The 17421-nt window shown below is 32.7% G+C and overlaps 1 protein-coding gene across 1 annotated transcript in view; it reads left to right on the forward strand.

The window, feature by feature from the left end:
- The window catches only part of LOC148597593 (aminopeptidase N-like), a 49198-nt gene that overhangs the window by 13543 nt on the left and 18234 nt on the right, over nt 1-17421 (forward strand). The window contains exons 2-10 of the mRNA XM_088563300.1: nt 9088-9197; nt 9766-9935; nt 10149-10269; nt 11265-11419; nt 13592-13705; nt 14194-14331; nt 14772-14837; nt 16350-16415; nt 16707-16870. Coding sequence (XP_088419426.1) covers nt 9088-9197; nt 9766-9935; nt 10149-10269; nt 11265-11419; nt 13592-13705; nt 14194-14331; nt 14772-14837; nt 16350-16415; nt 16707-16870 — 1104 coding nt within the window. The remainder of the gene's footprint in view (nt 1-9087; nt 9198-9765; nt 9936-10148; nt 10270-11264; nt 11420-13591; nt 13706-14193; nt 14332-14771; nt 14838-16349; nt 16416-16706; nt 16871-17421) is intronic.

A 17421-nucleotide genomic window follows, 5' to 3' on the forward strand; every position in this document is an offset into this window, starting at 1 on the left:
AAGATACAATTTTAAACAAAAGAGTTGTTCAATTATCCTTCGTGGAACTTTTAAAATCATAATGTTACAAATTATCGAAACAGCATGGGGAAATTCATTTCAAATGTAACTGAAAAGCTTCAACCAATACAAGCACTTGAAAGATCAGCAACATTTAACGATTCCACGATACAACACTAATTGCTTCCCTAAGAGGCTGATTTAATGGTAATGATAAGTGACAATGTTTTTAGATGTTTATAGCTGAGGCGTTATAGGTATGTTTATAATGTACCTTTACACGTGTACGTAATAATCTCTAATGAGCTTTTAACCAAGTGTTTTTACTGTTAGGGAACAATTGTACATCTGCCTGTTGCAAATGATCCCATTTTTGAACAAATTATTAGAGTTATCTGTTGATGTTCGCCTGTTGTAAAAACACATTGACACTATTATTTTTTTTCTACCAAATACAGCATTTACCGGGAAATCGAAATTTGCAATGTATTTCTGATAAAATGACTTACGATATCACTGTTTTGCACTTTAAATGAAGGTCAGACTCAACAACTCGGTAAAAAAAGTAGTATCCAACTAGTACACCTTATTCTGACCACAAGTGGAAGTTCATACAAGTGAGTTGTATTATAAATGAATATATATAACAAGAATAAACGTGTATTAATTCGGCTTATTCTTACAGAGATTTTCACCTTAAAGATTGTCAACATCTGAAATTATTTCAATATAAAGGAACAAACAGTTTTAACAATTTATTTTAAAAAAATAATACTCAACCTTTTATTATTAAATAAAGTGAAGTCTGACGTGCAATAGTAATATTTTCAAAATTCGTATTTTGGTGTTTTTACATACATTTTAATAGATTTTCTTTCAGCATAACAGAAACCAGAACTGTATTTGTGACCTAAATGATTAAATCGTAAAAAATTCATGCAGTAATTTCTAAATCTATGATATGATAAAGAGGTGACGTCACATCAAAAATAAATGATTAAAGGAGAGAACGATAAATGATAAATACAATAGGTGTCACTAAACAATACTATAGAAAAGGGAACATTATGATGAAACGCAACAAATGTATCATCGTATAACTCTTAAAAATAATAAATATTCAAAGAGATCATTAAAAGATCTTCAACAAAAGAACATTCGCAGTTATTCAAAGCACAAAACATATTAGAGAATGACAATACCATCAAAATTAGAAATAGGCATTAGAAATAATCGGTCATTACAATACCAGTGGACTATATTTGGAGAATATGTACAAGTTGTTCACAGTGTCATATATGATCAAATCGACTGGTGTTTGTAGAAAAGCCGAGGACGCCTACCCTACCGGTGCACATTGTCATTGCTCCTTGTTTCAATGGAATTCGGATAGCGCATTTACTTATTTGTCTATTTGAGTGTTTTCTTTCTTTGGTTTTTGTTTGTTTTGTTTTGGTTTTATATTTGGGGGATGGGGTGGGTGTTTTTTTTGGTATTTCATGTTCTTTGTCTAGTCAATATGTTAATGTATTATGTCCTTTATAGCCATTGAAATCCTGGTTCTCTTTCAGAAATTCTTTGGCGGTTATTTTTTTTTTGTTTGCAAAAGAAGCAACTGGCTGCATTTCGCTTTGCAGTAGCTTAAATTTCCAGTTTTGAATTTTTGCAGTTATTGCTAGGGTGTATTTCAGAATAATGGTATAAGAAATATTAACAATATGTCGAAAAATTAAAACAAAAATCGTAATAACTACAGTACACAAAGATAATTTAATATACAGTTATACATTGTTTCATTTTATATTGAATTGTCCTTTATGTAAGTCAACTGAATCCTAGTAACATGCCTCCTTTTTGTTTATATTTAAGCATTTTATATAAATATCCCCAGCCTTATTTCGACTTTTACCAAATTAGTGTAAAATAAAAATCAAGAATGCACATTCTTGTCTTAAATATCTTGTTAATTCCTTAATAGTCACAATGTCATATAAAGAATCAACGCTTTCACACCTGGACTGCGATATTTACCTAAACAATGTTATACGCAATGAAAAACTGTCAAGTCTTCAATCGTGCAAATTAAATTTACAAAAGATTCACTAAAGACAATGTTGCATACTCGTATAGTCCCATGAGGAAAAGTAGACATTTGAGATCAGAAAATAATTACTATAATTGCGTTATTTTTGTGCAATTTGGCCAAAGGATATAGCCTTCTCGGGTAAAAGGGGAAATAATAAACACTCCTCCATATAGCCTCTAATAAACAGTCCCCCATTGTAGCCTCTATACTTGATGGCAGAAGAAATAACGGTTATAGAAATAGGTCGACATTTTTTGTAATAAAGATATTGTCTTGATTGATTTCGAGACGAAAGATATTGTATTGTTTAAAAAGATGAACAATGGTAAATTACGGATAAACTTCCGATCTCAGGTTATGGAGAAATTGTTTCTTATAGAATATTGTAAACTACCGTAATGATAAATTACTCGTTCTTTACAAGAAGAATGATCAATTACTCAGTGTATTTAGTTTATATTGCCAAACGCAATTTAGCCATCATTAGTGAAGCTAATATCCCTATTCTGGAGGCAATTCAATGATTTATCCAATGACCCAAATTTAATGTCTTTCTATTTTTTTGTAACTGCCTGCTTCATTGTTTTTATGATAGATGGAATTAATATAACCCGCTTGAACTTTAATGAAATTGATTCTTTTGTAAACTTTTCAGTAAATTGATTAATGTATCGGAAAGATATTGAAGTTATGGGCTAATGACCGCAGTATTATTGCAGAGTTAAATTTCACTTGCATAAATTCTGTTTCAATAATGAAAAATCATGTGTTATGAAATCGCATAAAATATTCAATCACAAAATGATATCACGCATTGTGTCGCTGCCAATAAGATTACATCCAAGGACAAATGTGGTCAAATTCCCCTTTATTGTCATATGTGATGATGGTCAGCACAAATTCATTTTTAGATATTAAAAGAAAACACAAAATATTGCAAATTGAAAAGATGAATGTATAGCATTCAATATTCTAAAAGTTTGACATTTCTTACACAAATATATTTTATGAATATTTAATTTGTCTAGTAACAGAGAAACATACATTGACCACGTGTTTTGTTGACCAGCGAAGCTCACACACTGTGTTTTTTTAGTTTTTGTTTGATTTACTGTATATTATAAGCGGCAAGTCTTACCCAAGTGCTGTTTTTGCTTTGTCAAAGACACCTCAGAGAATAAAAATTCAGCTAAACAACTTTTGTTCTGAATTTGGAGTCTATAAAAATTCAATCATTTCCATGTGACGTGTTTTCAATGGTCATATCTTCGTGTCGTCTTAAAAACAAAATTGTATCCTCAACACACACACACACACACACACACACACACACACACACACACACACACACACACACACACACACACACACACACACACACACACACACACACATATATGTACATTGTTATTCTTCGAGTGACATCAATTAAATGTGGTCGAAAAGTCGAAAAAAATTCTGGACGATCTCAGTGCAAGATTTTTATCGGGATACCATAGCTTCAAGTACGAGTTGCTCATTTACATATGTTACTTTGTATGTATGATTTTAGTTACTTTATGTTCTTTGTTGTGTATGTCTGTTTTCCATGTCTGGTCTTTGTCCCTGGATTACATTCTTTTGATTACCGCTATAACATTGGTTCCCTTGATTACTCGTCCATGTCTGGTCTTTGTCCCTGGATTACATTATTTTGATTACCGCTATAACCTTGGTTTCCTTGATTACTCTTTGATTACCGCTATAACCTTGGTTCCCTTGGTTACTCCTTCAAGACTGTGATTTTAAACTGTTCATACTACTATTCCTATGCTCAGATGAAATTCAGACTCAGAATAATTATTTATCGATGTTACTATAAGTAGAGATGGAACAACTCAACACAAATAAGAAATATATGACAAATATTCTTCATACCTTGTCAAAAAACATTTTTCCCAGTTTTTGCTCCAAGTGTTTAGTAGAGTCCGAGTTGCTTATTTGCTTTTGTTACTTTGTATGTATTATTTTAGTTACTTTTGTATGTCTGTTTTCGCTTTCCCTGTAGGTGCAACTGGTCCATGCTCCCAGTTTTTAGTCCGAGTTGCTCATTTGCTTTTGTTACTTTGTATGTATGATTTTAGTTACTTTATATTGTTTGCTGTGTATGTCTGTTTTCCATGTCTGGTCTTTGTGCCTGGATTACATTCTTTTGATTTCCGCTATAACCTTGGTTCCCTTGATTATTCGTCCGTGTGGTCTTTGTCCCTGGATTACATTATTTTGATTACCGCTATAACCTTGGTTCCCTTGATACTCTTCCCAAACTAAATAGAAAAAAAGGGGTCAAAATTCTGGATTTTTTTTTTATCGATTTGAACAAATTTGTCCAGTACAATAAATTACAATATTTCACATTTTATCTATTTTGGTAGTCATGTTTTTGTCCCTGTGTTCTTTTTAGATTACCTTTCTAATCATTGTTTCCTGTATTTTGCATAAACAATGCAAAAAAGTTTCATAAAATTTGGTTTCACTGATAGATCTGTAGCTCCTTGTATGAACATTCAATGTTTGAATTGGTATTTGAGATAAGTCAACGCGGACGGATAAATCATTACTACCTAAATTCTATGATTTGCAATGTTGAAAATAATAGAATAAATTTCATACTGCGAATATTCTTTTTGAGTAGTCAAAATGCATTGATCGTGTGTCTACAATTAATATACGGTCATTGATTTAATAAAGCTTTTTGTTGTGAATGTACAAACGTTACATTGTTTGAAGATGCAAGGGTGTGACCAGCTTTGAATAAAAAAAAACAACTTTGTTTTACCTTGCTTACAACGTCGTCTTTTTTATGTTTTTGTTGCAGCATTCGGTCAATGACAGTGTACTGCCATGACAAAAAACTTTTGATATACGAATTCGGCTCGCTCCGGTGAAAATATTCGGCACATCCTCGTATTTCCCGGTGGTTCTAAGCCTTATCTGTATGTGCACTGCTATTGTCAATGACATCTCTATTAAGTTTTGGTAATAATTTTATTGAACAGAAATCTTTTGTTGAAACTATTTTGTATATTTTCAAGATTAAAATATCCGACATATACACATACAGTTTTTGTATTTATTTATGAAACTGATATCCACAATCTTTATATTTGATAGCTAGGTCAGCCAATCTTTATATTTTATAGCTAGGGTAGCCAATTGGTATTTTTTAACAAACGAAACAAGCCACGTCTTTAGGAAAGATGTTGTTAGATGGAAACATAATCTATTTATTTCACAAAATTGCTCAACTTTGTCTACTGCAGGAAGTAAATTACAGTAATTTAAACCAATTACTGAATCCTTTTCTTGCCAATTACGTTATTACAGACATCTGTCATTTTTCGGCGTCCGTCCTTTGTTTTCAAATTAGTCATTTAACGCATCGCAGACGTTGTGTTATACAAGTTGCTTTGTTTCTTAATTTTTTTTCCGCGTACTACGTGTAGAGAGTTTGTATCGGTCGTCCATGACAGGTGCATTTGTAGAAAGTTTGTATCGGTCATTATTTTGCGCTTACTATGTGTAGCAAGTGCGAATCGGTTATAAGTTGTAGGTGACCTTCATGGTCCTTATCTGGTTAGAAACAGGAATGTAGGTAATTTGAAACTACAACAAAATAAATTAGCTGGGTTGTAGTTGCTCAGATTTATGATTGGTTTTATGATATCAATAACAATTTAATATAAAATTCAGACTTAGGTACAGGTGGAATAGAATGACCCAGCAAATTAATGAGGCTGTATTGTCTGTTCCTTTCTGTATTCACATCTGTATTGTTCAGAAAACCAATTAATTTAAATTAAATTTAGCCAAATCAAGCCAACAACAAAGCTACCAAAATTACGGAGTAGTCTTAGATTTATAAATGGAGTGATTATGACGAGGTGTGCTGTCATTATTTCTTAAAAATCCGAGATTGACACGTCTTTTTTTTCTTAAAATTTTTATTAAATTATTTGACTTATATTGATTTCGATAAAAACAACTTTTAAAAAAAAAAAGATAAATATTTGTAACATATGATTAAACACAACCTTAAATTAACCTTTAAGTAGCAGTCTTTGTAACAATCATGCAAAATCTGAAAAAAATGCGATACACCTACATATTTTTATTTTTGTAATTAAGTTGTTTAATGGGTCTATACCATGAAATGTGTAATCATTCATTCAAATCTGCCTGCTCTATGATCAACATTGAAAATCCAGTAGATTCTATTGATTTGAGCGTCATTTACAGAGTTATCTCCCTTAATTTTGAAATCTACGGTGCATTCTATACAATTTTGATCTCCTAAGAGCACGGGTTATATGAAAAACCACATGATAATTTCTGTTTACTATGACATTTCAAACAAAATATCAAAAATAAAAATATGTAGGCTTTTTACCCATGAATCACATTTTGCATGATCCTTAGCTGGAGTGCTACTTAATAACTAAAAATTATTCTATCTTCCCATTGACACGGTAAAGATAGTCAATATACTACACTTTAGAAGATATTTAGTTTTCACTAGCTTTTAATCTATTAAGTGTGAAATTAGTGTTCTTTTTGGTAAACACGGTCATTTTGTAATACCTAGATTGGTGCTGTAACGTCATTTCAGCTTTCTACATATCAAACGCTTTGATTAATCATCCATTCCTTATTTGCACATATATACGAGTAGAATTATGAAATATATTTTATTTCATATAAAAACATTGATTATAATTAATACAATAGTAAACAGCGAAAATCTAAAGAATGCAATCCAGGGACAAAGACCAGACATGGAAAAAAGACAAACACAACAAAGAACATAAAATAACCATAATAAAACATACAAAAAAAAAAAAAACAAAAGTAAATGAGACTCCACAAAAACCTGAGAGCACGGACAAGGTGCATCGGTAGGATAAGCGTCCTCTGATTTTCTAGAAATATCCACCGAGTAACTCATAAAAAGTCAAGTGCGGGACGGACGAAAGAGTAAAGGAAAACTATGACACGTTGAAAGAGTAATCAAGGGAACCAAGGTTATAGCGGTAATCAAAAGAATGCAATCCAGGGACAAAGACCAGACTTGGAAAACAGATATACATAACAAAGAACACAAAGCAACCAAAATCACACATACAAAGCAACAAAAGTAAATGAGCAACTTGGACTCCACTAAATACTGGGAGCATGGACCAGGTGCACCGGTAGGGTAAGCGTCCTCTGCTTTTCTAGAAACACCCGCCGAGTTGCTTATAAAAAGTCAAGTCCAGGGTAGACAAACGAGGAAAGGAAAACTATGACCTGTTGAACAAATCAGTTTTCATGGTGCTGATGGATACACCGTAACGATCCACGAGTTCAAGATGACGACCATAAAACTTCTGTAGTGATGATTTCAATCTTGAAGCAACATAACCTTGTTCCAAAGGCTTAACTGTAAGAGGTCTAGTGCGGTTCAAAGACTCTGCGTAGTTACGGCAAGCTCTGGCATTACGTATGAGTTGTGATATGAAAAATCCATACGCAAGTGTTGAAGGGATGTTGCCACTGATGTAATGAACGTTGACAATACGGAATAAAAAGTCATCACGTTTGTCATAAAGTTTGGTCAATAGCTTTCCTTTACCATCGATCTCTACGTGTAGGTCAAGATATAAGGTTGACTTCACAGTGTCTATAGTATCTTTTATCTCAAGTTCTTTGGGGTAGATGAAATGTATCAAATCCCCGATCTTGGGTTCATTTAGCGATAATACGTTATATATATAGCGGAAACGGAGATTAAAAGATATAGCTAAACTATAAATAGTTTACTTTTTGAGATATGAAATTGCACCTTTTAGAATATTTCTGTATTTTGTTCAGTTGTAAGAGTATCAGATCCTTTAAGACAAACATTAATGTCAATCTAAACACTCAAAGTTTGTATAGTGTTAAGCTGTATTTCTGAGTAATTGTTGCATTCAATTAAGAAATGGTTGCTTGTCTCTACTTGGCCACAGGAACAGTTTGGACTGGCTACCAGGTTATGTAGGAACAGTTACTCGTTGCGAGTGCTGCTCATCCGCTACCTGGCATGCAAGATCTGATCAAATCTACTACCAATGTAATTGTCGTGTGATATTATTAGATACATTAATACGCAATTTAATTATGTTCATTGATCTCGAATTATGAGTAGGAAACTACTGGAAGTTCATTCCTCATACTAATTGTAGAAAACAGTTCGAATAAAAAGACGTTCTTGTAAGTGACCTTGATACGTAAAATAGCTGTGGAAGTCTGATCGCCCATTTGTTATCAAGGGTATTTAAATACCCGGGGGCTCTAACCGTTCATCATCTTGTAAGTCATTATGTGCTTATGTTTGTTCCGTCTATGAACGCGTTTTCCCGCCCAGTTTCACGTTAGAAATAACCTAGTGATATTAATTTCGTGCCACCAGCTCATATTTTGACTCATTTGATCTTGTTAAAAAAGATTTGAAGATCATTATCCCATATGACAAACCCGTATTCAAATATTGATCTAATGTACGAAAAAAAAATTGTTTCTCGCTTGTAAACCGATCGATAATCAATCGTACACGCCAAAGCACATTGATCCCTGTGTAAGCTTTCTTAAAGAAATACTCAACATGGCTGTTACCAGAGAAATGAACATCTAGGTGTTTAGTCCTGGAGATCAAAATTGTTCATCAGGGACTTGTATTGCTTGATGTTTATATTCTAACCTATGTTTTGTTCGAAATATAAAGGTCTAGTTCCTGAACTCCAACCTACTACAATGTATCTTGCATAATTTTGTAAAAAAATCAGAAAAGATTTAAGCGATCAGTATCGAGGGGGTTCGTGCGGTTAGCTTCTGTATTTGCTTTATATTTGTGCCATGTGACTGTTCGAAGATGTTGGTGCTCTAGCGTAAAACTTAAATTCGTAAATTCTTTGGTGACATGATCTTAATGCCTTACTTTGCAGACATTTAGCAGCTACTCAGCTTCAGTCTACCGACGCGCGGAAGATGTTTCCGTGTTTAGATGAACCTGACATGAAGGCAACTTTCAGCATGACAATAACACACCAAGAGCGTATGTATGACTCTCAAAACATGTCCTTTATAAAATTACGTTTTAAATTGTAACACATTAGAAGGTATATACATCAAATGCTCAGTGAAGATTCATTATGTCTTATCAGTCACAAATTATATATATGATGGAGGCTTCTAAACAAAACCTTCAATTATCCGAAAACCTGTCTAAACCAAGCCATTAATAACTCGAAAACAAAACCTGTCTAGGGATAATTTAATCGACCCATTAGATACGCAGGATGCCTAAACAAAACCTTCAATTACCCGAAAACCTTTTTACACCAAACTCTTAATAACCACTAAACCTTTTCTAATGTCCATTACATCAATTGATTTTTATTGTTAAACTGGGTAAACCGAACGCCTATCTAAACTGACTAAAATAAGTCCGGTTCGGTTCGGTTTCATTGTATTTTATCCAGGCTAATTAGAAATTCTAAATAATGACAATTCACCTTGTGTACGATATATTAAACAGAATAATACTTTACATAATGTACGTTATTTGTAATCCACTCCACACTTTATTTAATCATTTTGTACTAACACATTCTTACTTTCAGGGTACAAAGCATTGAGTAATATGCCAGAGGAAAGTGTACAATATTTGACATCTGACCCTGGTTACGTCAAGCGGAAGTTCCAAACAACGCCAATTATGTCGACATATTTATTGGCCGTTGTAGTGTCTGAATTTGAGTACACAGAGAAAATATTTGACGATGGTTACCAGGTACTATATCATTTATAAAAACATAGATATTTGAAATCAAATTACATAAAGATTGAACTTTTTTTGTATCAATGCTGAATGAGTTTATCTGTTTAAATTGAAACTCTGGTAAAATTTCATTACTTTTGATACTCGGTTTCATTGTTAGCCGGAGGTGGACTATGTACTGTTATAATACTCTTGTTTGTAAATATGTATTACACATTGTTACAGTTGCGGATGTGGACACAACCAAAGAAGATAAACCAGACCGAATACGCCTTACAGATCGGAGAAAAAATATATCATTACTTCACAGATTACTTTGGTATAAAAGATATCGTCCCTAAATCTGGTACGATTTACTGAATATATCAAAATGCTTGGAAGAGTAATCAAGGGAACCAAGATTATAGGGTAATCAAAAGATTACAAAGCTGTGACAAAGACCAGACATGGAAAACAGACATACACAACAAATAACATAAAGTAACTAAAATCATTCATACAAAGTAACATAAGCAAATGAGCAACTCGGACTAAAAACTGGGAGCATGGACCAGGTGCACCGGTAGGGTAAGCGTCCTCTTTTCTAGAAACATCCACCGAGTTGCTCATAAAAAGTCAAGACTGGGATAGACGAAAGAGGAAAGGAAAACTTTGTAGAACTTTTGAAAACTTGGACTGACACAAATAATATTGAAACAGTTTTGATTGGCAATAAAAGGGAAAACAACCAATTCAAAGGATTAATCATAGACCTAAAGAATGGGTGGATTGTGACAAAGAATGGGTGGATTGGGGCAAAAAATGGGTGGATTGGGACAAAGAATGGGTAGACTGGGACAAAGAATGGGTGGGCTGGGACAAAGAATGGCGATTTTGAATGACAAAAATGCGGAAACTGGTTTAAACGCTTTTTTTTTTTTACTAAAAAGTTAGTTTGTGGTTTAATGAAATTTAAAAACAAAATGTTTAAACATTAAATATGTACAATGCAAGTTGGAACTGAAATATAAAATACACAGAAATTCAATGCAATTTATTTTGGAAATGGAGATAGTAGGGGAATTGCTAATTTGCATGGGGTGGAGAAAGCTATATATAAAAGTCAGTCTCATATTACCGAAGCGTCATCACTGGAACTTTTCATATTTTAAATGGCGGTAGGTCGTATATAGTGTAAATGAAAGTTTATACCAATCAAAACTGTATAAGGGTTAAACGTAATGAAATCGAATACATATGGCATTTAAAGTTTTACATTTTTTCAAGATAAATGCCACCTTATGATCTATCTGATTCTAACATGGAACAATATTTAGATAAAAATAAATCTTGATATTTTAGATCATGTTGCAGTGCCAGATTTTAGTGCAGGAGCGATGGAGAATTGGGGCCTCGTTATTTATCGCGAGACTGCATTGTTGTATGATAAAGAACTTTCGTCGAGTGAAAATAAGCTGATGGTCACATTAATTGTAGCACATGAAATTGCCCATACGGTAATGTCTTGAGTAGAATTAAGATTTTTTTCACGGAAACTCCATTTTATTATGTTTTACCTTAGGCTGACCATATATATCGCATTAATTTAACTCGAGCGATAGTTTCTTCCGCGATTCATTTCTATTTTTCATAACAATATTTTTTTCATATTTAAAGAAAACGCATCAAATGTGTTGCACGAAATGGGTGACCATTATGAAGCAAAATTTTGTTGTGACGTCGAAAAAAATTAAGTAAAACTGCATGACTTCAGAAAAAAAAAGACTGTCATAGATCTATGACGTTGATCATATTTTTATCAAAGTTTTCCACGGCTGTGTTTACAAGACCTTTAAAGAGGTCATTATAAGAATAAAATGAATATGCATATTCACATCATATGCATCTAGAAGGTATCTTATATGCTTTGACATAGAAAGTAATATATAATAACTTTGTCTGAAAAAGTTACACGTTTAAATTACTATAATAATTGTATTTTGTAAAGCATATTTAGTTCTTCATTCTTTGCTTATTGTCACAGTTTGTCATATATGTGATATTTTCATTAATTACTGTATGTTACTTCCTTTATTCATTACAAGCATGTACTCAACGCAATGTTGATAACTGATACGGTAACGACACTGTCACCGTGATTTCGTAATTAAATTATATCCTTAGAATTACCGGTTATTATCCTCTCTGTATGAAACCATGACACTTTATTGGCAGATCTGATATCTTCCTTTCAGTGACGTAAATTCAATATTGATAAACACATGGTTGATGTTAAGATTGGATTGTTTGATCAAATTAATTCATATAATTTCGATTAAGAAACTGTCGTCGCACACAGTGTTAATGCATTATGTATTAATTTCGACTATCACTGAAAGAAACCCATAACTTTCTTTTAATACTTGGGAACAACATTCTAGCAGAAACTGTAAATCTATCAAATTTCTTTAATCCTATTATTCAAATGAAGAACGAATAGCGATCACAGTGTATTGACTCTGTTTAACATCCCATATTGGTACTTATTATTTGATTTAACGAGTCAATGATTTAACATTTTTTATCAGGCAAATTGTAAAGAATGTTCATTGTATCAAAGAAACGAAAGGATTAATGATGTTCATTAAGGTGGTAGACCTTGGGTAAGGAACACAACTCTAACAAATCATTGGAAAGTTTGTATTCAGCATTTTACACCAATCTCATGTAAGCATCAAATTAATTTTGACTGATTTCATTCAGTTTTAAATGAAAGCTTGAAAGGCTTTGGTGAAATTAAATATAATACGAGCATATCACAGATTTTAAGAGTAATGTCCCTTACCCTAGGTCTACCTCCATAAAGGGCAACATTTTATTTGCTTTATTATTAAATGAAAGTAAAGGAGTAATTAAGGCTATCAAGATTCAAGTGGAAATCCAATAAAATGTAATTCAAGGACAAAGACCAGACATGGAAAACAGCCATACGCAACAAAGAACATACAATAACCAAATTTAATACGTAAAAAGTAAAAAAAGTAAATGAGCAACTTTGACTTTACTAAAAACTGGGAGCATAGACCAAGTACACCGGTAATAAAAGCGTTCTCTGCTTTTCTTGATACACCCACCAAATAACTCTTAAAAAGTCAAGTCTGGGGTAGACGAAAGAGGAAAGAGAAACTATAACACATTGAGAAAATCAGTTCTCATGGTGCGGATAGGTACACTGTAACGATTTGCGAGTTTATGATGACCATAAAACTTCTGTAATAACATAACCATGTTCCAGAAGCATAATTGTGAGAAGTGTACAAAAAAGGTACAAAAAGTCTGCGTATTTGCGGAACGCTGTAATATTACGTATTGTATAAAAACGCCATACGCAGTTATAGAGTTTTTCATTTTACGTTTATGTTAGGGTTGATACATCTTGCAGATAATAATTATTAGTGTAAAAACTTATCATGTTAGGACAATGTATACAGTGAATACATCTACGTGATAGCATACAGGCGATATGGTTGCTCCTATATATTCCAGCAACATAAAAGCAACCCTATTTATTTTTTGTGCTTGTTACCGAGATTTATCTGTAAAAGCAATTTATCTTTAATTAGTTTTTCTTTTTCTTTTTCTTGATTTGATATATGGATGTTTTACTGTGTTCTTTTTTTTTGTTATAGTGGTTTGGCAATATGGTAACAATGAAATGGTGGGACGATCTGTGGTTGAATGAAGGATTTGCATGCCTCCTTATGTACTTTGCCATGGACCATATATATCCGGACTGGGAAATTGTATGTATAATGTATTTAGCCTTGTAATTTATTCATATTTCCCGATTCTAAGCGAATCAATGAGCGACAAGTTAACCGTACGTGTGTGATTATATTTCATTGAAATTTCCTGCCATTTGTCCTCCTTTATTGATTAAAGGCTTTGTCTTGAAACATTGCCCCAGTTTTTTATTGTAAATTAGAAGATAAACATCCAAGTGACATTTAAGGACTTTTGAAAAGATTATATTTATCAACACTGAGACATTTTGTCATTTTGATACCACGGTAACACGGTATTTGTTTCACATTATGCATGTTAAGGGAACGGATTTATTTTCAGGTTAGTGTAGGCTATTGCCTGTTCTTTTAAACCTTCCTAGTGAAGATACATGAAAATAAATAATAATAATATGGTCAGAAGCAAATGCGTTTATATTAAGAGAAAGAAAAGTTTCTCCAACTACACAAGTCAACCAATATCTTCTAAAGTATAAATTATCTTTCAGTTTAATCTGTACGTCGTTGTCAAGGAAATTTTCACAGTAATGTTGAAAGACGCTTTAACTACGTCACATCCGGTATCCACGCCAATAAATTCTCCGGATGATATAGCACAAACCTTCGATCCAATTTCCTACAACAAGGTAAAGTTTGTACTTTAAATAAAAATACTTGCATGTCAACTATATTTTTTTTATTTTTAAAAAACAAAACCTGTCGTATCAATTTTAGTATTTGATCAGAATCAATTTTTGGGTTAGCAAAACACAGCAAAACATGGACTTTTTCATTGCTAATATGGGCAAATATGGGGGACTACACTTATCCAGTGCTCTTCTTCCTATACCACTGATTGGAATTCAATGAAAATATCACAGAATCGTTATTACATTTTCCATTGTGCACCTCTTATTCTATAATTTGATCCAAATCACAATTGAGGTTTAAAAGTGCATGATATGAAATTGGGCAGTGGGGCTATCAAGTTAGTGAGCAGTGCTCACGTTTTTCTAGTATGGAAGTTTCAATCGATGAAATGCCAATGTATCAATTCTATATCACCAGTTTTATATGTCCCTTATAGGGTATGGCAGTATTGCGGATGTTACTCGGTTTCATTGGTTGGGAAGACTTTAAACAAGGTCTTAGGGTACGTACGTTATAAGTTGTAAAGTTATTACAACTGATTCCGTAGCTACCGTTATACAATTAATTTTCAACCTTGGTTTGTTACCAAATTGATTAATGCAAAAGTTCAGTTTTAAATTACAAGCACAAAATTTAAATATTATATACTTATTAACCATAGTACGGAAACTGGAAGAAATTTGCCTTTATTGATGCAGTATTTGCACAAACAAAAATCTTTTCATGTTCCTAAAAAAAACACTGAATGGTCTACATATGTAATATTATGAGTTATACTCTTCAGTAAACAATTCATATAAACAAATTGATAGCACATCATGTTTCTTCCTTGTCATTTTGTATCACATCGTCCATGCTGTTCTAATTATGATTAAAGTGATATTTTCCGGTTACTTTCTTTTACAAGTTGAGTACGATGAAATAAAACAGGCAAATGAAACGAAAAATAAAAGAAAACCCATGAGTGTTGTAGATTCGCTAGATGCTCGTTTATTTATATTTTTTTCTTAATTAAGTAGCACTCCAGCTAAGAATCACGCAAAATGTGATTCATGGGTAAAAAGCCTACATATTTTTATTTTTTGATATTTTGTTTGAAATATCATAGTAAACAGAAATTAACGTGGTTTTTCATATAACCCGTGCTAAAAGGAGATAAAATTGTGTAGAATGCACTGTAGATTTCAAACTTAAGGGAGATAACTCTGTACATGACGCTCAAATACAATAGAATCTATTGGATTTTCAATGTGGATTATCTCCTAAGAGCAGGCAGACATGAATGAATAATTACACATTTCATGGTATAGACCCATAAAGCAACCTAATCATAAAAATAAAATATGTAGTCTTTTTTGGGTGTATCACATTTTTCAAATTGTGCATGATTCTTACAAAGACAGCTACTTAATTATTATGGTTCAATTGCTGAATTAAGTACCAATAAATATAGATTCAAGACACTGTCGATATTTGAGGTAATTCTAGGTACAGAAAGAAATCCACAAAACAAATGATGCAATAATTCGATCTACAGTCACCATAATTGTTCCTAACTAAAGTACTTGTATGACCTTTTCATTATGTCGTGAATTGTATATTGTGGACAGGGAAATCAAAATTGTTATATTTAAAATAATGTATTGAATTTAATCAATGAGAAAATATTTTAAAAGCCTAGGAAAAATATATAACAAAAATAAAAAAAATTATGGTCTGAAAATAAGAAAACTGTGTGTGTTTTTGAAATGTATGAACCACATTCTGTGGTCCTTTTCACAAAAAGTCGTAAGTGTAAAATTAGTCGTAAGTTATGACGTCACAATACTTTGATTTACTATTACGTCATAACTTACGACTAATTTTACATTTACAATTTTTTGGACCACAGAAGTCTATACTTCTTTAAGGCAGTATTTATTTCTAGCGTTGGAAGATCCGTTTAAAAAGTCTTAATTATTTAATAAACATAAAACTAACATTTTTGTTTAAATGCGTGCTACTTGTATTTTAGCTATACGTCACGAGATATCAGTACAAAAATGCTGAAATGGACGAACTTTGGGACACATTTTCAGAGGTATGTAGACTTATGATGTTCCTGAACAGGTTATAATTTTGGTCTGTGTTAAAAGCACAAAATCATGTTACTTTATTGTTATGTTTAGTCATTTCTCTAGTATAAGATGCATTTTTTTTCTGCCTCTTTGAATTCTTGCGTAATACCAGTCTGCATTATTTGTTTAATCTCTTGGTTTTAGTGTTGGTCGTGGTCTCTGTAGACAATTAGAAAAATCGAGATTAACAAAATTGATCAAAGGCATTCTATTAAAGTTTAATTTGAAGCTATTTATATAATTCGTTTTTTAAGACCATTGAGCATCGATATGATGTGAAGTATATAATGAACACGTGGACAAGACAAATGGGATATCCAGTTATATCGGTAACGAGTCAAGGCGATAACTACCTCCTCACGCAAGAGCGATTTTTACTCGACGGTAACTACAGCTCAGAAGATCCTAGTATTTATGAGTAAGACGTTTGTATTGTGTATATATATCCTACTTCAATAATGTCATAAACATTTCATTAACTTCAGCTTCATTTTTTTACTTGTGCATGGGGCGTAGCTGCCTATACGCAATTACGCAGTTGCGTACTTTCGGAAAAAGTAAAAAAATAAAAACCCACATTTTAAAGATGAAATAAAGGTTATTTATCACATATGTATACCATGAACGTAGTATACGATCTGAAAAACTGGCTCCAAAATCGTTAAAACTCAGGAGTTTCCTTCAGGACTTTGCCTTGCCGGACTCACTGGGGGCCTTGAGCGACCCCCCCCCCAAGACCCCTCGCCGTAATTTTGCGTACAACTAAAACAGGCCTAGCTACGCCTCTGTTGTGTTACCTTTGAATGATTAAATACATTTAATAAAATGGCAAACGCTGGATGTATCCCAATAATATCGTATGCGACGATAGCGATAAACGTCCAACCAACCGGAATAGGTATCAAATAGAACCCCAGAAATGCGTCAGAAAAATGATTTTATTGTGAATGTAGACTTTAAATTGATTTA

Source organism: Perna viridis, chromosome 15 (genome assembly GCF_037379345.1).
Source record: "Perna viridis isolate PV_CMFRI_1.1 ecotype Kerala chromosome 15, ASM3737934v1, whole genome shotgun sequence".
Classification (NCBI taxonomy): Eukaryota; Metazoa; Mollusca; class Bivalvia; order Mytilida; family Mytilidae; genus Perna; species Perna viridis.